The sequence below is a fragment of the Amblyomma maculatum genome, chromosome 11, assembly GCF_055883805.1.
Source record: "Amblyomma maculatum isolate TAMU_Amacu chromosome 11, ASM5588380v1, whole genome shotgun sequence".
In the NCBI taxonomy this organism is placed as follows: Eukaryota; Metazoa; Arthropoda; class Arachnida; order Ixodida; family Ixodidae; genus Amblyomma; species Amblyomma maculatum.
In genome coordinates this window covers 8,647,941-8,675,097 of record NC_139354.1, presented here as the reverse complement: position 1 = coordinate 8,675,097, position 27,157 = coordinate 8,647,941, and the positions used below count along the sequence as shown (strand labels likewise).

The window sequence follows — 27,157 nt, the reverse complement described above, 5'->3', positions numbered from 1 at the left end:
ACGTTTAGTAGCGTCTGAATTAGTGGGTGTCCGACACCACATATTTACATGTGCGTTGGACGAGACCATGCCAGATTTCTACACTGGCCGAAATAACAAGCTTTTACCTTCAAATTTGCGTTGGCTGGCTGAAACGCTCGAAGTTACTTTTGTTGACTGAGTTTTAGCTAAGATGAATCCGAAAACAGAATTCTTCACATTAGAGCGTTCGATGAAGGCGAACCTGAGAGGCTTTCGTGTGCTGTGTGATGTCAGCGCCCGTTAAAAATCTCCAAGCTGTCGAAATTACACGCAGCCCGCCATTGTGGCAGTTCTTTCTCTTCGCTTTCACTCCCACCTTCCTCCCTTCCGCGACAGCGCGGTTGAGGTGTCCACAGAACAGATACAGCGCCTTTCCTTTCCCGTGAACCAATTATTATTATTATTAATTAGTATGTCTAAAGCCCGTCTTGGCACACTCGCAACCACTAGTCTACCGGTGAAGCAAGATGAACGCTGCGGAGATGTGATATTGTCCGTAAAAGCAATGCATTTTCTAAATCAGGGGTTCCCAAGGAGCCCCAAATGTCAGCAATATATGCCAAGCTCCCCCCCCCCCCCCCCTCCCCCCTCTTTTCCCTCGCCCTATCGTTTATTCACTTGTGTGAGCACTTGTTTTCTTACTGTTCGCCGTCAGCTGTATTATTAAAGGAGCCACCTTTTTGCTGAGACATCTGAATTCAGAACTAGAGGCAAAAAATTAATCACGAGACCAATGTTCCATCTCATTCGCACACTCGGTCAACGCCACTCGACCTGCTGGGCTCACAGAATCACCGTGATAGCCCACCCGGCTTTCGTTGTGGATATCTCCCACTCCCTGCAAATGGGTTCTTAGGCGGCCGAAATTCACCCTGCACCGTCGACGCCATCGAAGCGCCCTGAAAAAAATGCCCGCTGAGACGCGTAAGCTTTTCTGTCTTGGCTTGGCTCGGCTGTGCGGCCCATATGCCTTCAGTCGAGACGCGCGCGAGTGCACGAACTCCAACATCACCTCGTGCGCCACGCCCCCTTTACACCTTCCGTTACGTGGGTGTTCTAAGAATACGTATAATGACGCAGCAACTTTGCACACTGCCAAGTTCGTCGGGCGGGTTGGTGGAGCGCAGCACCTGGTCACGATGCCAAGGTCTGTGCTACGGACGGTGCCTAAGACGCGATTTAACTGAAAAACAAAAAGAAAAGAGCTAGGATATAACAAGACTTCGCACTCTAGAAAGGTTTTAAATGAATCAGGTAGAGTGTGATTCGTCCTCGCTCGTAGCGACAAATGGGACAGAAGAAGGGGGCAGCCAATCCAGTGGGAGCTCGCAGAACCCACAAAAGCAGCCCGCGGAACCTAGTTTGAGAACCCAAGCTTGCACTAATTTGTTCTAACCTGGTCCTTGACAGAGGACGCTGGATCTCCAGTTTGAAACCCATCGTGATTGTGGCACGCAGTAGGCGAGTGCATGCAAACTAATATAAAGGGAATAAAACATCCTCAAATAGTTCTTGCGCTGTAATAAAAGGCAAAAAAGGGGCGGCCGTCACTTGTACTGCCGAATACAATCGAATATAAATATGGACCTCGAAGCGATTGAAACACTGTTCGGTTTTTGTACAATTCACTATATATGACAAATGACAACAGATAATTAAGCTTATATGCTACAAATAAGGAAGAACTGATCGAGTTCGTCGGCGTTATAGTAACGCGCTTCATGCAGCGACTTGACACCCGCCGGAGTGCTGGCGGCGCACTGCTCGGTAGGCCCTCCCCGGCCTAAGCTGCTTCGCAATGAAACCGCAGAGGATGCTGTTTTAGAATAATTAACTGCCCATTGCAAGACGTCTCATCGTGTTTCCAAGAAATCATAACTACTCGTTCATTAAAGTTTAGGTACAGTTTGTTTCTTCCGTAACGAAGTGAGTGAAGCATTCCATGCGAGCGCAGCCGCTAGGCTTTACTTGGGCTATCTTCATCGCATTACAAAATGTGGCAAGGAGAATGAGTACAGTCCCTTCGTCCCTTGCTCCAGTATGTCATAAGCTTTAAGACAAAACATGTCAGACTGCTTCCTATAAACGTCAATGGCACTGCATCACGATTAATCTAGCTATGCATAAGTTTTTATTAACAAAATGCCTGTGCGGTAGAAGGTCACGATGTTTACTACATGCATTGTTTGGAGCCATGGTTTTATAATAAAGCTTGTTGATAAAGAGCAGAAACACAGCTGGAATAGTTTAACAAATGAATGCAGCTACTTACAGTTAAATTATATCCACTGGTTCATCGTCAGTCTCAAATTCCATTTGCTGCAACAAACAAAAATCACAAATAAATTTTATGAGGAACACTTGAACCCACTAGCAGGGAACCAACAGTACAAAAAAAGAGAGTTCATGTTTCCAGGCTAGTGATAAATCACATGCACAAGGACACAAAACCTAACTGGGTATGATGGTTAAGTATCTCAATATTATAATGTGGTGGAATGATAGAGCAGAGAGTGAGTTCAAGTATGTGAAAAAGACAATAAATCAGTTATAAGCGAGTATAAGCCATTCAGTACGGCAGCATGTTTGTTTGCGAATTTGCAGACAGACCAGTAATCTCTCAATAGTCTTGGCATCTAATTAAAACAGCACAAAAAGGCAAAATCGGCAAAAAAAATGCAGCCCTGTTCTTTCAAAGTTGTATCCATATTTTGCGTTTAAGGCGAAAGCATTTCTAGGCTTATGGTCTGCGGAAATGTCAGGAAATGTTTGCACTAAATAACAACCAACAAAAAAAAAAGCTGTCTCCACTGGATATCAAACCACTAACCCTCCGATTCCAAACCTCGTGCACAAATCACTAGTCAAATACAGCTGAGGGCTTTTGTGTAAACATTGTATATTTTGAGTGCACTAGGCCACGCCGGGCACGAGAGAAACTAATCATAATTCTCCTTGACTAGCATGAGGATAATAGTAGCGATGCAGCAACGATGTATAAGTGACACTAATAATGATGATAGTAGCGATGAAAATAGCGGTGCATTTAGTTTATAATTATGATGATGAGAGAAGGGATGGAGATTACAATGCAGTTAATGAAAACAGCCTTGTCAAGTGCTTTTCGCCATTTCAACTTTTAAGCAAACTTAAGCGCAGTCCTGAATGTTTTGTTCGGACTGCATATTACGAATCTGCTATGTCATCAATATTGGCGACCTCCTAATATTCAGCATAAAAAGAAGTAAAAACGGTGCACCTCTTATTTTCATAGGCTTACAAATAATAACAGAGCAAAGGTAATCAAATACTGTTCTACAATGTACCAAATGCTTTGATGCCGAAATTGAATTATATGTAGTAAATATATGTATCTCATCAGCTGACAGCACAGACACTATTCTTAGCCAATCGCCAAACGAAAAAATATCACATTATACAAAACTTCACTGCAACCAAAATGCTGACTTTCTCTAACTGTTGTACTCGAAAAACATAAAAATTCAAAACTGCTTTATTCAATCAATGCTTGTTGAAATAAATATAGCTACAATGACTAACCTGGCATTTGGCATAACTAAAATTTGCTAATTCCACTAAATAGATTTACAAAGTAGCGCTCCAAAAGGCTGACATTACTATGCTTCTAACCATGCCTTGCATAGAGCTCACAGCAGATGTTTTCATGTGAATAACATGAATCTGTTGCAAACAGTTTTGATAGCACATAGCCTATTGTAAAAGGGATTGTATTAGTGACTTTTCATTCTATATTTTTCTTTAGACTCGTATATAAAACATTAGTAAATGTGGATGGAATTTGTGTAAGCACAATCAATAATTTAAAATTGAATTCTTTCTTTCATGCAAACATAAGTGTCGGCTTCAGCAGCCAAACGGCAGCTATGATATTAAGTACAGTTGCAGTCACATCAAGCAAATAAAAGCATTGATAAAATTTCATCATTTTAATCTGCCCTCAATTTACAGCCTGCTCCAGGATCCTAAATGACAGTGAGTGAACAAACATCCACTCTAACACAATATTTGGTATGCATCAAGGCACTTTGACGTCATGGACATTGATCTGCTGCAATGATCAAAACATTACCATGAAGAAAATATGTTTTTAACACCGCTAAATTGAGTAGGACGTGCGAGTCTTTTGTACAGATGGAAGTTGATGGAGAAGATGATGTGCTATGTAGTGCGAAAGTGTATTGCGGTCTGCACGCGAGGGCGATCGGCTGCAGCGACAGCTATATCATTCCGTACTCACTTCCTACGACAAATTCCTGGGTTCAGATCTGTTCCACTCTAAAGGAATATTTTTCGTCCGAGCTCGACGTATGCAAACCACAGGATTTTCGGTTAAATTTTTCAGTGTAAAGTAATGCATTCAAGTTATAGTTATTCACGGTTTAATCTGACCAGACCAATGATACTGTGAGAGAGCACTGATTCAGTGACCCCTGCCGAGGCACGTGAATCGTTAGTTCACCACCTGGGAGGTCACTCACGAGTCGGGCATGACACCACTATACAAGAACATTGATCGGCTCTGGTGTCTGTATCGGTGCTTTTGCGCTAAAACCTTGCAGTGATTTATCGAGCGTAGATCGATTCGATGTGATTATCCCTGTTTCACTGTTGTTCTATGAACAATTAAAGAGAAAATAACGACAATGAATCATTTGCCACCCATTTACTTTGAAAGCTGATGTATCTACTCTACTGACAAATTAATGATCCCGGTAGTATCCGACAGAGCTGAAAGCACTGGTTATCTACATAATCCACTAATAAATATTGCTCTGATGTGATGTGTTCCAGCAGCATAACAGCATGGGTCAATCGTCTTGTAACCTCTTACAGCCAAGCAAAATGGTACCAAAATTAACGAGCATCTCTCACTCGAACTTTTATAAAAATTATTCGTGTGGTCGAAGGAAGTGTTAATTTGGGAATAATTTGCAGAGTAAAACGTGGTCTGACAATGTGTACGCAGGAAAGTTGTAACATATATGCTGCGCATCAAACATTTTTAAGCAAGACATTTATTATGAATGGCTTCAGAAATCAGTGTTGAAGTACCGTTGGAGCCCTTGTCAAACGTTTAAAGCACTGGGGTCTAGCTTTTATGCTACACCATGAGGAACACTCGTCCTCCCCTTCCGATTGTTAGGACATTCACAGATGCTACAAGAGTCCCACTACGCAGCTTAAGAGCAGGTTCTGGTAACATCTAAAATTTTGACAAGTGCTGTACCAGTAAATATTCTACGCTGCTGTCCAAGCAGATACTTACGACTGCTGATGACCGGGATGCTGCTGACTGGTGCCCAGAATTCACCGTCTGGTCTCCGAGTAATAACTGAAGCCGTTGTAATTGTGATAGCAACGACCTGTGGACACAAGAAGGCCACACATCGAAGACTGTCTCCCAAAGCATTTCTTCATGCGCCTTCAAATATAATGGCGTAGAACGAATTTCGATCAAGCTTGTGTCACTCACTGCTACAGCATGACCATACTGAGCAAGATAATCCAAAATAAGAATGCATTCATGACAGTACACAAGCTTGCATGAAGACGCTGCCCATAAATGCTAAGACTAGTAATTTATTCCGCTTATACTCAGTGGCAGATATAGAAAGAATTACTGCCTATCCCATAATTGACTTATTCCGAGTTTGCGTCGTTATCGAAAGTGTCGTTATCTCCCTGACCTCGAGTCATCTGACTGGTGGAAACACGGGAATCAGAAGTGGTAGCCACTTTCGATTCTGGCATTTCTACCAATCATATGAGTCGAGGTCAAGAACGACGCTTCTGAAAACGACGCAAACTCGGACTACAGACCTAGATGTGGGCAAGGAATTATGGATACGGGCTCCGTGGCGGTCTCGTCACGTTCCTGAACGACCGCATAATCATGGCAATGTTGGCCGAGGTGAGTAGTCTTCTGCTGAATTTAATAACTGACAGAGTGACCGCTTTCCGAAAGATACTTCTTACCTCTCCTCATCAGGCTCCACTGCTTCCACGCGGGGATAATGCGTAAACATGCCAAATTTGGGGGGCAGCCCACCTAAATTTCGAAGGCACCCCTGAGTTGGCCATAGATAAATTAAGTTGGGCGCTAACTGTGGTCGAACTTAACCCACCGCTGCATCTCAGTGGTTAAGACGCTCAGGTACTGAACCTGGGTTCAAATCCGACTGCGGCGGCCGCATTTCGATGGGGGCAAAACGCAAAAGCGTCCCTATGTTGCGCGATGTGAGTGCACGTTAATGATTCCCTAGTGGTCGAAATTATTCTGGAGCCCTCCGCTACAGCACTTCTTCCGCTCTTTTTTCTTTCAATCCCACCCTCCCCCTTTCTTATAAGGGTGTCCGCCGAGAAGTGTGACAGATACTGCGCCTTTCCTTTCCTGTAAACCAATTTATTTACTTTTTGCATGTGACACAACAAATTTACATTATTCAGGGGTGTGGTTGGCCAAATTTTGGGGCTGATCCACCCTAAATTTAGAAGGCACCGCTTTTTTGGTCAAAGTCAAATGTTTTGGCTGGACGCCGATTTTAGTCAAATTCGGAAGAAGTCAAATTTTCTATTACAATGGGGAAAATTTCGGGGGTAGCCCACCTAAATCTGAAGGGCAGCACTGCAGTGGTGATAGTCAGTTAGGCTGTTTGGATAATAATTTTGATCGAATTCGGACGACGTCAAATTTTGGGTGCGCGGCCTGACACTTTCTGTAGCACATATGCCGGACCTGTGCGAGAGCTTAGAGAGCGGTGAACTCGTCTCTTTAAATCTCGTTTAGTGTCCAGATAACAGGAAATCAGTGCCCATATTATGGGAAATAGGTGCCTGGATGTGAGCTCTCGGGTTATGGCTCGACGTCGCCTGAAGGCCGCCGACAACAGGAGCTCAAAGCATTTTGTGTTTAAACTGAAAACGTTTACGCCATGTCAGGTGATGCACAGATGACTCCAGTTGTCACATGATTGCACAAGAGCTGAGATGCACATACTCATGTTTTTGCAGCTCATCCTGACATTTGCCAACGTTATCTCTGCTCAAATCAGTGCCTTCCTTAACTCGCTCCCTACTAGGGCAGCCGCGTGCACCAACGCTGTAAATTCACCAGCTTTCTCTCTCGCCTGTGGGAATACAGCTATACGACATCGGTTACTGCACCATAAACAGCTTTCGCTGTAATAATTCCAGTGAAACAGCTACTCTGAGGCCAAGCACAGAGCCTGTGGCATTGTGCAATGACTTCGTGCACTGAGTCCTGGTGCTGATGGTCATATTTTTGTGCACCCGGAACGTAGAGGAGAGAGTAATGAGATTCTGGAGCATCAGCTGAAGTTCAGTTCAGTTCAGTCGTACAGTCGTGTCCGACTCCTCGTGACCCAATGGACCATGTCACGCCACGCTTTCCGGTCTCTCACTATCTTCCTAACATCACATAACTTCATCTGCAGCGCCTCGAGGATGCCATGTAACCATCGCGTTCGCTGCCTACCCCTTCTCCGGTGACCCTCAACCTTTACTTTAATGCTGTTTTTACTGTGCACCTTGCGCACCCTGGCATAACTTTGGAAACGTTTAATTTAATTTATTTAATTTTTACGTTCCTTGGCAAAATTACTATTTTAACGGTTACGTCGACATATGTAGACTTCAAAAGAAATCGTGTTAGCAGCATTCAGTGCTCACCTGTTGCTGCTTTCTAGCACGTCAACCCTCTTCTTGTACTCTTGATTTTCGTTTATTAACGTCTCCACCCTGCAATAACAGTCAATGCGAAAGTGTAGAGACCCGTGAAAAAACACACTTCTGGTCGACAAAAAAAAAAGCATGTCTAAAATGAGAGAGATAAACGCAATATTTAAACACCAGTAAAGGGTCTGCACACAAGCAAAAAAAAAAAAAAAAGTGACTTTATTCGCACGGACAGCAAATGGGCGAGTGCTTACTTCTTTTCTAAAGAGTCCATGTACTCTTTCTTCTTTCTCCTGCTTTCTTGTGCTGATATCTGCAATGATGCCAATTAAACACTTTCAGGGTGGTTCTTAAACCTGAATAAAATAGGAACTAGTGGTGCCAGAGCAGAACTTGCATGCATTGCATGCATGCATTATAGCAATCTTACTAAGTATATTGCTAATGTCTCGCTGTGCGCACGACAGTTACTTAATGATTAACCTTAAATAACCTATATTGTAGAGAGGAACCGCGCAAGCAACAAGGATACAAGAGCACACTGAAAAACAGGTATAGCACAGACTACCAAATTAATTTCTATTGAAAAACAGGCCATATTTTATACTCCTAATCACACGAGAGCAGTAATCTAGAAACACGAAGCAGAAGCACAAGCATTGCCAGTACCACAGTCATCTTATCAAGCCGAGAAGTTCAGAGGCAATCAACAGGTTTATATGCCTAAGGGGAAATTTTAAAAATTAGACAACCAGCAGATCTGAGTTACCATCATAGCAAAAGCAGAGTCGAAACATCGTAGCAAAACCTGAGTCAAAACTACAAAACCAAAAAACTCCCCACAACAAAAAAAAGAAAACAAAAACAAGTATAAACGTGGAAAAAAAATCGTCATAGCAAAAGTAGAGTCGGAACATCGTAGCAAAAGTAGACTCAAAACACTAAAACCATAAAAACAACAAAAATATTGTGATGACCTTTCATTAAGGAACTTTTTTGCCTCCGATTACTCGAATGCTCCCTTCAAGCATCTTAAGACCATCCCTAGAAATGAGTTCGTGCAGCAAAAACTTTGCCATAAATTGATAATTGCTGTCGTCAAAAGTCTCTGAAACACACGAACAGCAAACATCAGTTAGTACTTTCAGGCCATATCTCAAAAGTGTATGCAGGTTAAATAAGGTGATAATTCATTCACGACCTGCTCCTAGTCCAAAACCGCAGGACAGGCATTCCAGAGACTTTAGTCCCCGGGAGTACTTTTTAATGCCGATAAGGCGCTGTTCCGCGAGGCCATAAATAAATCTAAAAAATACCTGCTTATTTCGCTGGGTGTTTAATTAAGCGTTGGAAAGGAATTACTATGACGAGGAACTGATAACGAAGCTAATTATCAAAATCCTATTGCTAAAAACGTAATTATATAGCTTCAACGAATAGCGCAAATAAGAGAACAGCACAAGAAAATTTTCGCCTGTAGAACCAGATAACATCAAAAAGAAGACCATGCTACGGTACCTTTTCTACAATAGGAAAACCTAGTCATCTTCAGGGGAGAGCAAAATATTTTTCGTTTCCTCCTAAAAAATTTACCTTGTTTTTTATTTTCCGCCGTATCTTCTTCAGCGAACGCTCTTCTGCCTTCGTGAGCGGTAACCGCTGAGGGATGGGGTAGCCTTCTGCCAGGAGTGTCCTCTTCTCCTCGTCTGTCAGTATTAACACGCCCGTGGCGCCTTTCTGCAAATATGATGTGACCCTCAGAAATCAATATAACATCACGCCCATATATTTTGGCGCAGTAATACGAATACTACATTTAACAACTCGTTTCACCAAGAGAAAGAAACACGGAAATTCCACTGAATCGAGAACCGATCTGTGGTACGTAGCTTAATTTAGTAAGAGGATTCCATTTTTATAACCAGCAACTCAAACAAACTGGGTAGCAGCGAGTTTCTATGTGGTGACATGGATGTCATTCCTAAATTGACGTTACTATGTTTTAGAGATATGAATTCATAAAGCCGCAGGAAAATATCAGCACGTATAGGACGCTTTGTCAGAAGGTTGACAGCCACTGAGTGCCAAGTTTGGCACCGAGCAGATAATGTTTTTTTTTTTAGGAAACGTAACTGACGTACAAAGAAGTGCCTTAGTTTTGCTAAGGCTTAACAACAGAGCATAACAGTTTAAAGCATAACAGGCTATAGAGGCCTCAAAACAGTTCGGGGAAAAAGTCAGGACGGCGTACCGCCTGGTTGCTGATGAGCTGACTTCCGCCGTTTCCCGAGCCCCGTGACGAGGAAGATGAGGACGATGATGACGCCACGGCCACGCGCGAATGTGACTGGCTACGGCGGCTCATGGAGGACGATGATGTGGACGCGTGGTGGGACGAGCCCTGGCTGGATGACGAGCCTTGTGGGGACGGCGCATCGGGGCTGCTGCTGCCACCGCCACCTGCCGCCACTGTGAAGCTGGTAGGTGAGCGGTTCTCTGTGCTGTGAACGGGTGACAGACTGCCATCCGAGTCGCTGCTGTGGCTTGATGGAGGGGTGGGTGGAAGCACAAAGCCAGAGGCTGCACCTGGAAATCACTCGTCATGCACGGGCCACGTCTTCAGACGCATTATTTATCACAGTACAGCCGGCTCTAATCTAAAAGCGAACGTATCTGCATTTAACCAATGACTGCACCATAGATATGAGTGAAGAGCGTGCTTTTTTTCATTTCCCTGGCCGAATATTACCCACGAGACATTTTAAATCTCACTATTGAGGTGAGAACAGAATTCTTTCTCGAGGCAGCAAAGTGAATTTTCCGATGGTATCAGCACCGTCTTTGCCAAAAGTAAGGTGGTAGAGAAGAAGGGCGAGGCGATGTTTTTCCAGCTTTAGGATCTAAATTTAAGTAGTTGAGGAGGATCATCATCCTCGTTTCTAGACACAGCTTCGTCTTTAGAGGTGCCGTAAATGGAGCCCATCGTACGGCTGAGAAACACAGCGCATTGTGCAGTTGCTTTTGGCAATGATGGTACCTGTGCGTCCAAATTATTACACTCACATTCTGCAGACCACCACCCAAGCCAAGTCTTCCACGGGTCGAGTAATCAAATATAGCTTCCAAACGACGTCTGTTGCACGCATAACCTTTGCAACTGTATGAGCAGAACTGCCTGGTCTATACACTTAGTTTTCACCTACATTATATTCCCATTTCCTTTGGCACAGTTCTCGAATAAAAACAGTTATATTATATAAGATTTCAAGCCAAAGTCGTGAACGAAATTTCACCCCTGCATTCGCACAACGCGAAGATAATATATTTAGCTAATGTTACCTAGTCCAACACAGGCCACAGTATGACAGGGAATCAGCAGATACAGAAAAGCGCTTGATCTTAATGATTGACCGCAGGGAAAGTGAGCGCGTGTCATCTGGCCCTCAGAGGGACAGCATGCCCACAGCAGTGCTCCACGCGGGAGCATGACGCAGTGCTACACTATTACTGGTCAGGCCCCGCCACAGTAGTTCAGTGATTGCGGCATGCGACTAGAGACTCGGGTGCGATTCCGGGCCGAGTTTCGATTGAGTTGATACGCAAGGCGCGTGAGACGTCAGTGCACGTTCAGGAATCTCATGTGGCCAGTATTATCCGAAGCCCTCAACTGCGGTGTCGCTCATATTCTGAATCGCTTCGGGACATTATACCCGCATAAACCAGGGCAGATTACGATAATGTGACCCTGAAGTTATGACCGCGATTCCACCTCCATGCAGACACGCCAGAGACGCCGTCGCTAATACAGATGCGCTATCAAATGAGTTTCAGCTGTCGTCATTTAATTTCTGCCAAACAGTACCTGCAATGGCGAGAAGCTTCGTCGAATCAAGTCGTGCAACAAATACTACGTGACAAGTTCGCGGGAAAAAACTGGCCGATGTTTAACCCTGCAAGCCTGCTTAGGCGAAGCGAAAGCGTCATTTTCTTTGGTTTCTTTTGGTTAGGCTTAGGTTTAGACATGGGCAGACATAGTTATGCAGCGATTAAACTGCCGAGACTATGAAGTCGAAGATGCCGTTAACTACAAGAGGCAGCACGTGACTCTGTATCTGCGTCAAAGGTCAAGTCGTGGTACACCATAGGTGGAAACCATGGCTACGCTATACAGCCACACTGCGACCACTGGCTCGTTGGAGGTCAAGCGGCCTGTCAGGCTCACCTTGGCCGACACATGGCATAGTGAAGCTTTCGCTTCAAAAACGACCCGTGCCACATTAGGGCCATAGATAGTCATACAGATCGCAACAGTGGGCACGTGGCACTCACGTTCCAACTTGACGTTGACCTTGGGGTACACCACGTGGCGTTCGTGCCGCGATGACGCTAGCACTATGGTTGGCTGCTTGAGCAAGCTTTGTTGGGGCGGCTGGTGCTGGTGGTGCAAGTGGTTGGCCACTGTGGACCCCACGCCCGCCAGGGAGGACTGTAAGGAGGTGGCCACCAGGGGAGCAGAGGCGAGCGCCGTTGACAGGAGGCGTGAGTTGCGGCGTGGTGATGACGATGACGATGTTTGAGGAGGCGGGCTTGATGGAGGTGCGGGAGGCGGACTCATGGGCTCCTGCTTGACGACCACGCCTCCAACGACGGTGGCAGCAGCGGCGGAGGCCAGATCTGACTGACCGGTCACAGTAGATACAGGCACCGCTGGGAAGCACTCCGATTCCATGTCTGCGCGCAGAGGGAAAAAAAGAATCACATAACGGTTACCACTGTGTAACAGGAAATTCACCAATAACTGGTCAGGTATTTTTCTTTTCTGACATATCGATGTAAACAATAAGAACATAAGCATGTGTAGGTTAATCGTTTTTGTAATTCTAAACGCAAACAGTTGCCATTTGATAGTCGGAACATAACTCATTACAGCGCCGAAAGCGACCGAATCAGCTAGGCACGCTAGCTGTGTTTATTCTTCAGACGCGAGAAAACGCGAAATATACAGGAAAAGAGAGAGTGCAGAAAATCAACGAGGTCGATCCGAAGTGAGGACACCACTCACATACCCTCCTGTTTCACTACGGTAACTCTTTCTATTTGAATTCTCACTTCTACCTTTACGGCCTGTGGACACGCCCTACACTCTCCACAAGTCCACCAGTGGAAAGATAGGGGCTCGAAGTTGAAATTATAGAGGACACCGCCAGGCTACGAGACAAATTTTTGAAAATATATCAAACGACACACGTATATTCCAGTCCATGAATACACGAAGTAACTGCTATATATTGTTATGTGGCGGCAAGCGATGACAACAGGAGAACAGAGGACAGAGAGAAAATGCTCGATGGTCGTGAGCTGACGTTTAATGAATCTGTGTGCGGGCCTAGCGCTCGCGCTCCTGCCCGCGCCACTGCCCTCTTCTTCCTCCGTTGTCAGTAACATGACCCGGGGCCACCGAGCGATCGTTCCGATCGTAGACGAGGAACTTTACCAATGATGATTTCATGGCATGATGATGGGCGTGTCTATATGCTTGAAGAAGAGGAAGAAGTAAGAATAGAACGGTTTGCCGGCACGATGTCTGATGCATGGGTGATCCGCCTCGCCTGGAGCTGTCAACCATCCGTCACCAGAGTCCATGGGACCGATGGCTCGAGTTCACGTCGGGCGGCTTGGGCGGGGGTTGCGTGTCCGTGTCCATCGGTTCCTTCGGGTCATTCGGGTCTTTCGGGTTCTTCGTCTCGGTTCTGGTTGGTGTGTGTTTTCCTTGTTTTCAGCTCCGGGCTGGGGGCTGGGCGGTGGTAGTTGGTCAGGCCTGGGCATGAAGGGCTGGGGCGAAGTTGCTCGACGCGGCAAGCCGATGACAACAGGAGAACAGAGGACAGAGAGAAAATGCTCGATGGTCGTGAGATGACGTTTAATGAATCTGTGTGTGGGCATAGCGCGCGCGCTCCTGCCCGCGGCACTTTCCTCTTCTTCCTTCTTCGTCCGTAACAATATTAATCCTTGCGGTGCCAGACACGAATGCTCTAAAGGCAATATACTGCTACTAACCAGCACTTTTCCTTTTTTTTTTGCTGCACCATAGTGTTTTTCCGCATAAGCGAGCCGGAAGCAGTCAAGCGCATCAAGTCAATGGTATCGCATCAATCATAGCGAATCCTTGCGATTACGTCCAGGAGCGCCGTAGAAAGCTGTGCAAGTGATGAGCAGCTCGAGATAAGACTATCCTGAGTCCCTGGTGAGATCCTGCCGAGTGGATCCCTATGAGGCTGGAAGCCTCGGGCCCCATAAATAGCCTGCTCACTTGCTCCTCATAGTCTTTTTTTGTTTACGTTTAACAAGGTTTCCGAAAGAGACTGCCAGACCCCGCAATTCAACTGCGGGATTCAGACGAACCACAAAGAAAAACACGCGGGAAGAGCCAATTCCAGCTGCTGAACTTTAATAACCGATCGCAGACGCACCCCACAGCGGCAAGCTAGGCGTGTCCTCTTCTAAACGCCCAACGGTTTTTCGGTCCAAGTTGTCCGCTGGCGGCGCCTGGCGGTGGAGCCCGGAAGCACGCGCGAGCGCATCGCCCCCGCGCGTGTTTACATCCCGAATGCAGTGAACCCGACCAAGTGCGAAGCCTCGCAGAGATTTGTGGAAAGGAGGAGCGCAGAGCAAGCAGAGGGCAGTTTGCACGCTCAGAAAGGAATGCCTGTCTCTCTCTCTCTCTCTTCATATCTCAGCTACCGCACTCTCACCAAGGTCGGCTTCTCCCCCCATCAACCGCCTTACGTCGAGGAGGCAGACCGGCACGTGCAAAAAGGATGCACGCAAGACGCATGAACCGGAACGCAGCCAAGCCCGAGACGAAGCGACCGACTGTGGGGGGTAGACGACTCTAGGGAGGACGCGTTTTTACACGACGTCGCGCAAAGCACGGGGAACAGGACACGAGAGGAAACTGGAAAGCCGTCCGCCGCGGCAGAGGAGATCAGCCATCTTTGAGCGCCGCGTGTCTGGCGGCCTGAAAACGTCACCCGTGTGACGCGGGAGCATTCCCTCCCCGAGCGCGAGACGAGTGTCCCGGTTTGCCGGCCAATGACGTCATGGACGCGAAGGAATAAGGTGCGGAAAGACAGCCTCCTGTAGTCAGGGTGAGGCTTGTGCAATGGCCACAGTACACGGAATGCGATGACAGGGCGGTGTTGAGCGGCGCTGACAGCGATTTCCGACGTATGTCGCTGTGTGACCAAGGATGTGCACCATCGGGACCGATAGCAGGTCTAGGGTTAACACACTTATCGATGGTCCATAGCTGTCTCGTCTCCAGCAGAGAAAAATCAACAGCAGATACACACCTCAAATACGTCATGGACGGTTACAGCGCAGACTCATAAGCTTCGGCCCTAACAAAGCCCTCCGTGAAGTCGTGTTACCTGTTACCTGAAAGGCAATGTCTCCCACTTTGTTTTTCAGTTCGGCAATAGCAGGAAGTGTCAAACACGATATGACAAAAGAGCAGGCCTGAGTGCTTAGGTTCAGTACAGCGTCCGCCCCCACCCTGCCCCTTATTCTCTCTTCGAACACAAACTTCGTTTGTTTTTGTACACCTTGTCTCCAAAGTTTGACATGGGCGACCAACGTGTCACGCAGCTCATGCTTATCGGATGTGTCTCACGTGTCTGACGACGGCGTCAACAAAGCTTCATAACCTTCACATTGAAACCCCATGCTTTGAAAACGCTGTTTACTTCGGTCGCACGCTTCAGTCAATGCCAGTGTCAAGGACTTGCAGGAGCACAAGGACAGTGATGACTGCGCCGCAGGTTTTGTGGGTTGCAGACAGCAAAGGGCTAAAACTCACCAAAGCGAACATACCGTCGCTTGCATTTTTAGAGGTAAAGAATAAAAGAAAAAAGGCCTCGGAGGTCTAATGGAGCATCAGAAAACATTCACGAGGACAGAATCAAATCCCAAAGGATCACGAAGCCGAACGCGCATATACTGCATGGCGGTCCGATCAAGTCAGAGAGCATTAAAACCTTTCCCAACAGATTATTCTACCAATGGTAAAACGTGCGCATTCTTCTCATTTCATAATAGGCTGCATTGAGATGCTATTATTACTACAAATAACTAGTTGACTGGTCTAGGAATGTTCACATCGTTGGCCCAAGGATACTAGGGCTCGCGCATGATGAGGGAGGATGTTGAATGCGCGACTGTCCCAGACATCAGCCTGCCGTATGCCTCCGTTTAAAGGTCGAGGTGGATGTGTAATCATCTTTGCTCTGTTTTGTGCACATTTGTGTGTTCTCCGACGCGTGCATCAGGCCAGATTGTGAATCCTCACATAACGCACCCAAACGCCTCATCGCAAACGTTGGCCTCGAATGCTGAGCGTAAGTCGGTCATGCCATTTTCACGATCACCTCCGTAAACCCAACCAGAGGGAAGCACAAGGCCTGCATAAAGCTAGTCTTTACGCAATATTTTAGCATATCTTTTTTTCTCTTAGGATACGTGTGGTGTGCCTGAAAAACTAGGGGCTAGCGGTAGGCTTAAGTGCATCGATAAAAGACTGCACACTTTAGTGTTCCTCCGTTCGTTCGGGAGGCACTTTGCGATTGAAAAACTAAGCTTTTCGAGCCCGGCTACAGGACCGGGACATTTCAGTCGTCGTGCTGAAAACCCCGCTTTCCTCCGCCACTAGAGGACGCTGCAAGTCGCGTAACAAAACAAAGAAAGGCACTCGAGGTGACACTGGACGGACTTTAGAGACAGCGGTTTAGAGACTATGCGGTTGTGCGTGTGAGCGGCATACCGAGAGCAGCAGCCAACCACAAAGAACCTGCGCGGCACGCATGAAATCACGGTGACGTGAGCCGTATCTTCACTCGCATTACCCGCATCAAACATTTAAAAAAAGAGACGTACAGGTAACATGCGAACTTGTTTTTTCGTTTCGGGAAGGGGGAAAATTAGTTTCGGCTTCATATGGCGGTGCACGCCATCCCTTAGTTTATCCTATCCGACGCGCTGTTATTCCTGTAGATCAAAGAGCCATGACCTAGACAGCTTAAGCCATTTGCCAATGTCCGGCCCTACATAGAACAGTGCATTCGCCAATACATTTCAATATTGGGCCAATGGTTTCTGCTGCTTGGAGAATGTCGGTCATTAGGGACATGACGGCCGGTGCCTGAAAGTTTTCAAGGTTGTACCATAAACAAAAAGCTACATGAATAAGATAACGGCGAAATATTATACAGCGAAGACGTCGTTTCGGAAACTAAAAGAAAGACAGCAATAGTGGAGGTCAAATGCCTTCTTCGTAGACTGAGCATTGCAGGAAACAACAATTATGCAGTGTTTGTTTGGAAATAACATTGATAAATTGTAAAACTCGCAGGTGCGGCTAACACAATGGCATCTTTTTAACAGTAGGCTTTAAATCAGGGATGAGGAGTGTGTTAAATTCAGCCGAATACGCACAAAAGTACGACAATACACACGAAAATGCGGTACGAAAAGACACCCGCCCCGGCCCTCCGCCTCCCTTGGTTCAGCGAAGTGTGCCCGCGCACGACACTGCTGTCCAAACACATCATACGGCCCAACGACGCGTCCAAGGCGTCGTGGTCGGCGTCGCCATTGAAGACGTGATGCGAGGGAGGGCTACACGCTCTTGGTGTGACGTCTTCACCCGCACACTTCCGCGTTCCTCGGAGAGCATCCCCAACGCTCCTTCTGCAGCGGGAGATCCCGGTCCGTCTTCTCTGACGGTCTTTTGTTTCTTTCGCGCTCCCGCACGACCAGTCAAGCCGTGGGCGCCAGCTTTGTTTATTTATTTATTTATTTTTTTTACATTTCGGGGCGCTGCTATTCGCATAGACAGCTCACGACCGAACGCCGCACGAGGAACGCCTTCGTAAACGAGCAGCTTTACCCCGTGCGCCGGCAGCAAGCGATGGCTGCCTTTTGTGAACGATTAATACGTCGCGCTTACAAGAGCAACTGACATGACAACCTAAGCTCACAGAGCTACCTAGCATAGCTGCCTCACAGCAGCGTGCTACAAGTCCTGTTTACATGGACGCGAATGTGAGGGTCGAATTGAGCGGACTCGACATTACCGCGTTTGAATGAACCAGACCCGACGAGCGGCGACTACGGTGGCACCTCGATCGCGTCAAAATGGACAACTTGCACCCGGCATGCGGTTCCTTTTTTTTTTTTTTTCTCCAGCACATCCTCTTGTTCCCCATGCTGTTCTCTCCCACTATTCTCCGCCACTACTCGACCGCCTTTAAATGCTTCCGCAGCGGGGTCCAATTAGTCAACCTGCCCCTTCGCGGCGGAGTTGACTCGACAGCCGACTCTGCCCCTCGACTCCCAGACACGACGCAACAGCGTTTACATGAAGCATGTAAACGGTTTTCGACTCGATAACTCAACTCAACCCGCCCATGTCGAGCCTATGTAAACGCCGCTACAACTGCACTTCACAGCAGTCTATCACAGAAACAATTAACTTACACACAAGCGAGGTTCAACACCTCTCATGGATATAAGAGGTGAACCAATGTGCCATTTTTCTCTCCGAAACGTTGTTCCGGCAAGCCTGATTTCAGCCTATGCCTGTCGGACATGAGCACATTTAAAGCACCGCAAGTCTTCGTCAACAAATACACCTTTCCGAAGGCCCGGTGCAGACTTAGAATTATGTAGATGCCGCTCTACCGGTATTGTTTTGATTGTGCATTGCGTTTCTCCTCCGTGTTCCATGCTACGCGACCTCGTGCTTAGCAACAGCAACACCATCCTGCACTGCTTACATGAATACATACGCCGGTGGGTAATCGTGCAAATAATGATGACAACTTGCTTCATAGTAAAGGATCTGGCAGTAAATTAGCCTCGGATAACAGAGTGCTGATCTAGGAAAAAGAAGTGTCTTGGATGCCTGTTGAGAGCGCACACTTGCAGCTTCATCTACTGACTACAGACGAGACGGCAAGTGAACCCTCTGTCATTTGTCATCGCATTTGGTCCGCAGGAGCGGCATCCCTATCTTTGTACGCACGAAAGGAAAACAGCTGGAAATTACTATGATGTTAAGCAGGGGTGTGAGGAAAAGATATAGCGTACCATGTTCCCCATCCCGCATAGCGTGTTTACCCTTTTTTTAATCGAAAGTTTGCCTCAGAAGAACACGCTCCAGTGTAATCGTCATCAAAAGGCGGCTCTTAAAGCATCTCTCTCGAGCAGCCGAAAACGGGCCTGATTTGGTTAAATTAGATCCGAACTTCGTGTCAAAATCTCGCGCTTTGACTGGGACCGAAAATCGGAAATTAGCAGAATGCCACGCCACCTGTAACTACGAAACGAAGCGATCAACTCTATAAAACGGGAACACATGAGATCAACAGAAGTTGCAAAGTACAAAAAGCGGAGCCAAGCAAAGCCCCCTTTACACAGTAGCTCCACGTGCTTGACGTTCTGTGAAAATAGGGGCGCCCGCTAGAACACGGTGAGCGTTAGAATCCAATGATTACGGTATATCCCTAGATAGCCCACACTCGAAACAACACGCGGTAAGCCAGTATACGTCTTTGTCTTGCGCGAGCGTAGGTGCGTGTGTACGCACATGCGTAGGCGCAAACGTGGTGCGGTGGCAGTGGTGGGAGGATGCTGCCCGCTCGCATCCGTGTGTTTGTGCCACGTGGAGCACCGGACGTGCCTCATGCGTGCGTTTGTGCGCGTACGTTTGTTGACGTCACAGCAGCCGTGGGCCAAGATTAGTTCCGGAGGACGCCCCGCGAAAGGAAAGCAAGCACACGGCGGCGGCGTGTGGTCTCCATGACAACGTCACTCAGAGCTCCCGGAAGGAGGATTTGGGAGCTTGAGGCGCCCTTCTCCCTATCTCGTTGGGAACAGGCGAGCTCTCCTCGAGTGTCGCCATTGCCGCCTCCACCTCAATAACAACCGCTGTCACTAAACCGTACCCCCGCACTATGCCCACGCAGTTCTCTGAGCACACGGGGCATTAACACACGCTTCTGTATTGCGTATGAATTGTTCGAGAGCATGCAGACGCATCACACGCGGGACACAGACACAGAACTGCGAGAGACGTTGGCATGGGCTGTATGTAGATGGTCCGCGGTCAGTGACACTCCTCACTGTACTGACGCGAGCGAGGCCGCGAGGCTCGCGTTGAATTGAGACTCCCTAGCATTGGATGGTTAACAGCGCCCGCTTGCGGATTTGCAAGCGGACGACTAAGTGCTGGGGCGAAGGCATTGCTTCTTGCTTTTCCTTTTTCTTTTCTTTTACATCTACCAACGTCAAATCTCTACTTAAAATTGCTATGGATAACGACAATAGTTCTGTTTTTATATTATTTCTCTCTTTCAATATTTATGTCGCCTTGCCTGAGGCTCACATAGTGGGCTGGAATTACGGGCAGGGACGACGCAAACCCAGGAGACAACTAACTTAGAAAATTAACTTATTCCGGAATAATTGATAAGAGAACTAATTAATTTCGGTGCTCCAAAGGTTTAGAGGGTGTACGTATTTTCACTTCTCTAAGTAATCGCACTAAGATCTCTCTTCGATAAAATTTTAATACGCTAAAGAGCAAGACTCAATGTTGACTCTGTTTGGAAATTAATAACTGATTTAGTTTCAGTGTTCTAAACGCCCAGAGGAGAGAGCCATAGGCGGATATTAAACTGTTTTCGAGACGATAAAAACCTATGTTGATCTCTCAACCTCGTTCTGGAAGAGCTTTGTGAAATATCAATTCGAGGAAGCCGCTTTAACTGAAGCCAGCCACCGCGGTGATCAATATAAGACAACGCTTGTAGGTAAAGTCGTATATGCATCGCAGTTCTTTCCAGACGAGGCCCAAAGAAAGAAAGAACGAAATTCATCAAGTGGAATGAACCATCCGGTCATTTGCTTGGATAACCCTGTACTTCGCGAACACAATGTGAAGCCGTGCTGAAAGCAAGGCTCAAAGAGCAAAAATATATACGACATCAGCAGTAGCCCAAATGGAAATAAGAAAAGAAATGCAACAGATTTTTCGAGCATGCGAGTGTGACCAATCAAGCAGCCAGAGTAAAAGTTTAGAGCGAAAAAAAAAAAAAAGAAAAGAAAAAAATTACGCGTTAAGCAGTGCGGGCGTGCGAAGGTTAACCCCTCGACGTGTTTTTTATCCATCACGTTCACATTGCGGGCTTTTAACCGTGTCTAAAGTGGAACGGTAGTGTAGGCACGAAGAAATTTCCGAGGGCTATGACAGCGGATTGCCTCGAGACGTGAAAAAAAAAAAAGAATAAGAATAAACAAAGCGTGCAAAATAACTGCTGCTTCGTACAGGCGGTTTACGATTTGATGGACAAGCCCATGGTTGTTGGAGCTTAACTGCTTGCCAGCCCTACTCCACTGTCGTCTCCTCGGTATGACAGCTGGGTTAGTTGTGGTTCCGACAAGTGTTGGTCGACTGCGGCTAATCCGTTATTATTCTAGCGTTTCTTTGTTCTTGCCTAACAAACAATACGTACGCAGTTTGTTAACTAGCAGTGCTCGCGGTTCAAAGCACGTGGATAGGGAATCCAACGCAAATCCGCAAATAAGCTCTGGAGACATTTCAGAAGAAATTAGTTTGTACAGGAGAATAGAGAAATGGGGACGGCGGACAGAGCGGCTGTCACTGGTGACGATAGACAAACACCCGCTCAACGATGAGATTGACCCTGCGAGACCTTTATGCTACGGTTTAACCGCTGACATTTTGCTCGGACTTGTTCCCTATAACCGTAACGCAGTTTGACTAGCTGCCAGAGGTTGCCGCACTTAAGCCAATTAATGCTCTATGTGATTCACGAAAACATTTAAATCATTCGATACCTATATGAAAAGTCGCCGACTCATGATACATAACTAATGACTGAGACAATATGATTAGGTTATCCGGTGCGTTGGCTCAGTGTCTTTGCAGTTAGGATGCTGTGTCCTAGGACACCCGACCGAAACCGGATTTAATGAGTTCGAACATGTCTCGTAGTTCCTCTGTGTGAAAGGGGCCTTCGTGAGTTCATTTCTCTGGGAATCAACAACGCAAGCTGCAAACAATCAGCCTTTAGTAAAAGTGCACAGGGGACATATGCCTTGCTTCTGCGCTGTATAGCGGAACCAGTGCACTGTACTGAAGGCCAAATACTCATATTCCTTGAAATTGAAAGCGACGGTCATCTAGTATCCTAGAGATGATTTTCGAAACCTACCCCAGTTGCACGGACTACCTGGGGGCCGCAAAGGGATTTTCGAGGCCCGCGCGCAGGCACGCACGCACGCACGCACGCACGCAGGCAGGCACGCACACACACCCGCGCGCGCACGCACGCATACACGCACGCACACGCATACACACACACACGCACAAGCACGCACACGCACACACGCGCGCGCGCGACAGGTCGCACAATAGCTCTAGACACAGTTTTGCAGGGTTAAAAGCACGGCGGCTTGAAGCCGACCAGTTTCTCAGAGCGAAAGTAACCAGTAACGCGAGCGAAGTGCGAAAACAGAAAGTGGGCGCGAGAGAGGAGAAAGAGCATCTACGGCGTTTGTTGATGCCGACATCGGTGAAATTCGAGCTCTGCATGGCTGCGCTGCTGGACGGGGCTGCAAAAGCGTCTCGGTTTTCCGACGAGCGAACGGCGTGGCGTTGGGAGGAGTCGAATCTTTTCGAGTGGCTTGCATACCGGCGGCACGCGTAGCCTCTCCCCCATGCTCTGCCTCATCAAGAGCGCGTATTTCAGTTTAGCTTTGACTGAAATTAGTTCACGCGACTTGCTCCCGGTACTGTGGCTGCAGTCCGCACAAGGACCCCTCTCAATAGTTCCGTCACCACTTCCACTTGTCCACAAGAGGTCCCTGACACATCCCTGGCTGAGAACCACTCTCAATATGCACATTCAGACGACTTTAAACTACAATGACTTCTAAATCTTCACAGCAGCGCGGAACCTCTGCGAGACGAGAATTATACAGTACAGCATGCTAAGGGTTGTCAATCTGAGCGCTGAGCTTGGCTAGCCGATAACGTGACACAATAACAAAAGAATTGGGAATGAAAATATTAATGATCATAAATTGCTTGGCAGAAAACACGCAAGAGTGTGCGAATACGCTAAGGGTGGTGGTGTATTCTGCACCCGAAACAAGGGGCGTCGCCGCCAACTAAAGCGTCAGCAGCGTTACTGCCTCGCCTCTCCTATCGCTACAGTTTTTTTTTTTCCTTTTCACTATTTTATTCGAGCGCAAACCTTTCGCCAGCAGCTAACCGACCGACAACAGCGGGAGACTGCTGAGATGCTCCACCCGCAGCGAACCGGGTCCCGCTTACCCACATTTACGAGGCACACATATTCGCTTCTCCTCACGCTTGATGCGATTTTACTTTTATCCTTACACCGGAGCAACCCCCTCACTTCTGCGTCGTCCCCAGCCACCTCGAATCGTTGCCCGTCATCATCATCTGGTTAGTTTCGCTGCGCGAAGAACGGTATCACGCCTCTGCCCCCCCCCCCCCCCCCCCCCCCCCTACTCATGCAACTCTCGGTTTTGTTTTTCCAAATCTCCCTCTTCGGAGACAACCTCCTCTTCCTCGGTTGCATCCCCTGTTCTTCATGCGCAGTCGACGACGAAATGCGAGCAAGAGTGTGGCGAGTACCGTATTGGACAATCGTTAAGGCGTACCACATTTAAAGCAAGAATAAGGCGAAGTAAAGAAGACTGTGAACAGTTCTTAATAACGAGATAAGTTAGAACAGGGACATATATAGGACGAGACAGACAAAAAGAAAAAAAAAAGTTACGATCATATTAACTCCGCCCTACAGAGGGCGACCCCATCCGAGGCGGCACAAATCGCACACTTGATCGGGCATTTTGTATATCTATCGATAAGCACCTGATAAGGCATTCAATTCGCCAGTTTTGTACATTGCTTATAATCCAGAATGCCGAACGGCGTTCAGTAACCGCCTAATGTGACAACAGATTGAGTTTGGTAACACAGTAACTAGTGTTACTGCTTGTGCTCGTAAACCAACAATAAAGATATCGTTACTGATACCGCGCCAACCTGCACAATACTAAAAAGTGTTGTTGCCTGCTGATGTACTAATTGTTTACGTGCGAGTAACGAGAAGCCGCTAAAGATTCAGTGGTTAGTGAACCCCCGTTATGCTGTTTTCTTGTGGCTGCCCAGCAGGGCTACGTTTAAAAGACACCTCCTGACTGACTGAAGCTGGCTAACGGAGGATAAACGCCTAGCGTAGCATGTCACGGTATAAGACGGCGAATATCGTTGTAAAATTGCCGGAGAAGGAAAGCGAGTGGCAGTGATGTTGAAAGAAAAGTGTGGTTCGGCTTACATGCGGGTAAATACGGTACCCTTCCCTCCTCACTGACCCGCAAAAGCAACTGGGCAGACCAGATTCCTGGCGGGACATTCAACTGGCGTGGCGCGGGTAACATCAACGCGCAGCGTCTCCCCCTCTGCCACTCACCCTCTTCTGACGGTCGCTTGAAAAGATCTGGAAAGCGGTGTTCACTCTCTCGCCCAACCTATAACGTCTATCTGTAGCCCTTTCCACCTCTTTCCCTCCGCCTTTCCGAAAACGGCTTCGCTTGGACACGCAGCCACCAGCAACCACCACCACCACCTCCATCTAAAGTACCCCCAGTACCACCCCTCCCCCGCTTGCCCTTCTACCTCCGAATCTCTTCCTGTTCGACTTCCTACTAACATGCAGGAAGAGGTGGGGGGGGGGGGGGGGGGAGGAAAGGGGGCGGGGGCTAATTTGACATGGAGCTGAGGATTGAGATTCTGCGCACTGGATTCAAGATGCGTTTGCAAGCTCCCATTTCAAAGTAGCGCGTCTCTTTTCCATGTGCTGCTGTACAGTGTCGTACTATCCACGCAGCGTTGCAGTTCGACCGCTGTAATCTGGAGAAAACTGGCGCCTACTTGGAGTAAAGAAAGACAGGAAATACACATACGTACAATATCGATGAATTCACAGACGGAGCCAAGACCATGTGATTATAGCCGAGTGCATTTTGTGGTCGCCAGAGCGATTATGGTGCTATGGCTTGATTGGCAAGTTTATTCCAACCCGGTATGCGCTGCTTCTGAAAAAGTTGGAACACCGAGGAAATTATATTATTGCTAAGCGAGGGTTGCGTTATTTCGATTCGCTGGATACTGCACCGGCTACACGTGCCACCGTTTTATGGTACGAAAGGGGCTCACCTGCAAGTACCTATAGGCACACCGATGTGCCGGATACAAAGCAATTACTGCCAAAGTGCCCACAACGGCCAATTGCCTCAGCCTTAGTGATACTTTTCATATGATAAGTCCCACAATTATTTATGTTTACATATCGATTATATGGACAATATGTGGAACAATTGGATGTGCATGAACTATTTGGACTACATGTATGAAAGTATAGAGTCCGTATGACCACATGGACATAATATGGAAACTATATGGAAATTATGAAACATGGGAAGATATGGCAAACACATGGATTTCCAACTTTATTCTTATATCACATGAACACCATATACCAATAATTCCACATGATCGGCTCATACGGAAATTCGCAATTAATTTGTCCATGTTTAGATTTTATGCTAGTTACCTTCTAGAGCAAATAAACTTTGTTTAATCAGCGTAGTATTTGTTATCAATTTTCACATCAAACTCCCCTATATATTCCCCATTCCTAGTCTTTAAAAGGCTTCTTATCGAAATGGAGAAAGAAATGAGGCTTCTCATCCTTTCGCATTTTGAGAAGAGGTGCGTATACTGAAACCATAAAACGAAACATGATCGCATAAATGTGAATCCATGCACCAGCTGGTTTATGTATTCGTTTGCATCGTAGAGGCGCAGATACCGGATCGTAAGCACTATTGAAGACAGTATCAGTATACGAGCAGCGCGTCTCCTTTCTCGTGTCTCTCGTTAAACTGCGCTGCTCGTGATATGCAATACCAACTAGCATGTCACATCACTCTTGTGAACTATTGAAGGCGCTCAGAATCAAAGTGTGTGTCTTGGGCTGATTACGTCACTTCTTTCACGTCTGAAGTTATCTGGCAAAATACTAGGTGAGAAACGCATTTTTTAGGGTGTCCAATAACGGGTGAATATGGCAAGTCTTCAAGTCGCCCCGTACCATGGCACTCAACATAGCTCGTCAGCGAAAGCTCGAGCGAGAAATAGTGTTCAAGCTCTGCATGGGGATGATCTCAGCCTTTTTCGTTCGGTTCTCAATACGAAGGTATTACTTCCCCTTCACTCACAGGGAAGGCAATTACCGATGCATAAACGCCGAGCAGGGCCAAGCCTACTTGTCAAACGGCGTCTCTGTGAACGGTGCGAGCGCGAATAGCCCTAAACGTGTTTCTTTTGAAAGACACCCTAGAGGCTCGAGAGGATTGACAGCTAGGAAGAAAATAACGCAGCTAGGAGGGGCGCGTGCAAAAAAGTATGCCAGCGGGCAGCGTAGGGAGGCAAGAAAGGACCGAAGAAAAAGTGTATGGGAGATATAATAAAAGACAAAAAGAGGCGAAAAATAAAGAAGGAATGAAAAAAAAAGAGCAATAAAAAATAATGACAGAACAAAATAAGAAAGAAGAGAAAGAACAGCAAAGAAAGATAGACGCCGCAGATAAGGACTAAATGAAACAAAAGAGCAAGAAAGAACAAATAAAACAAAAAAGGATAAAGAAAGAACAAAGCTAAAAGGAGTTCAAAAATGAAAAGGAAGTAAAAAGGGTGAAGCAAAAAAAAAAAAAAAACACAAGAAAGTCTGGCGAACGGTCTTTAATAATCACACGACATTCAGTTTATTTGTATCTAGCTGCGCTAAGGAGCGAATGTCTCCGATGACGCCGCACTCTGACGGCCGACGCGTATAACTCCTGAGGGAGGTCGCGGATGTGTGAGTGCTTTGCGAGCGCACGCGTTCGTTTTTCGTGTACGACGCTCGGCGCACCGCTGTTTATGCGGCATGAGCGACGTCCTGTGCTCACCTCTCAGTGTCGCAGGCAAGAAAAAATAAATAAATAAGGGAGCACTTGGACAGCCAGCTGTTGGGAGAGAGAACGCTCTATATGTTCATTCTTTTTTCTTGCCTCGCAGTATACGTATGCACACTACTGGCGTCCGCGCATGTGGTTAACGAAAAGACGGGAGGCCTTGCGCTATGGTCGGAGATATGGGGTTAGAAAATAACATGGGACGGCGGCGCTCTAAGCCAGAAAAGAAAGTGCTAGATGAGCTAGCCTTTATGGGAGTACCTAT

The 27,157-nt window shown here is 47.0% G+C and overlaps 1 protein-coding gene across 2 annotated transcripts in view; it reads right to left on the bottom strand.

Annotated features, from left to right (window-relative positions):
- The window catches only part of LOC146172746 (uncharacterized), a 243,314-nt gene that overhangs the window by 17,886 nt on the left and 198,271 nt on the right, over positions 1–27,157 (bottom strand). For both annotated transcript variants that reach the window (XM_084584981.1, XM_084584982.1), the window contains exons 3-9: positions 12,088–12,489; positions 10,010–10,338; positions 9,352–9,495; positions 8,013–8,071; positions 7,753–7,821; positions 5,330–5,426; positions 2,294–2,340 (exon numbers count right to left, since the gene is read on the bottom strand). In XM_084584981.1, coding sequence (XP_084441107.1) covers positions 2,296–2,340; positions 5,330–5,426; positions 7,753–7,821; positions 8,013–8,071; positions 9,352–9,495; positions 10,010–10,338; positions 12,088–12,489 — 1,145 coding nt within the window. In that variant the 3' untranslated portion in view covers positions 2,294–2,295. The remainder of the gene's footprint in view (positions 1–2,293; positions 2,341–5,329; positions 5,427–7,752; positions 7,822–8,012; positions 8,072–9,351; positions 9,496–10,009; positions 10,339–12,087; positions 12,490–27,157) is intronic.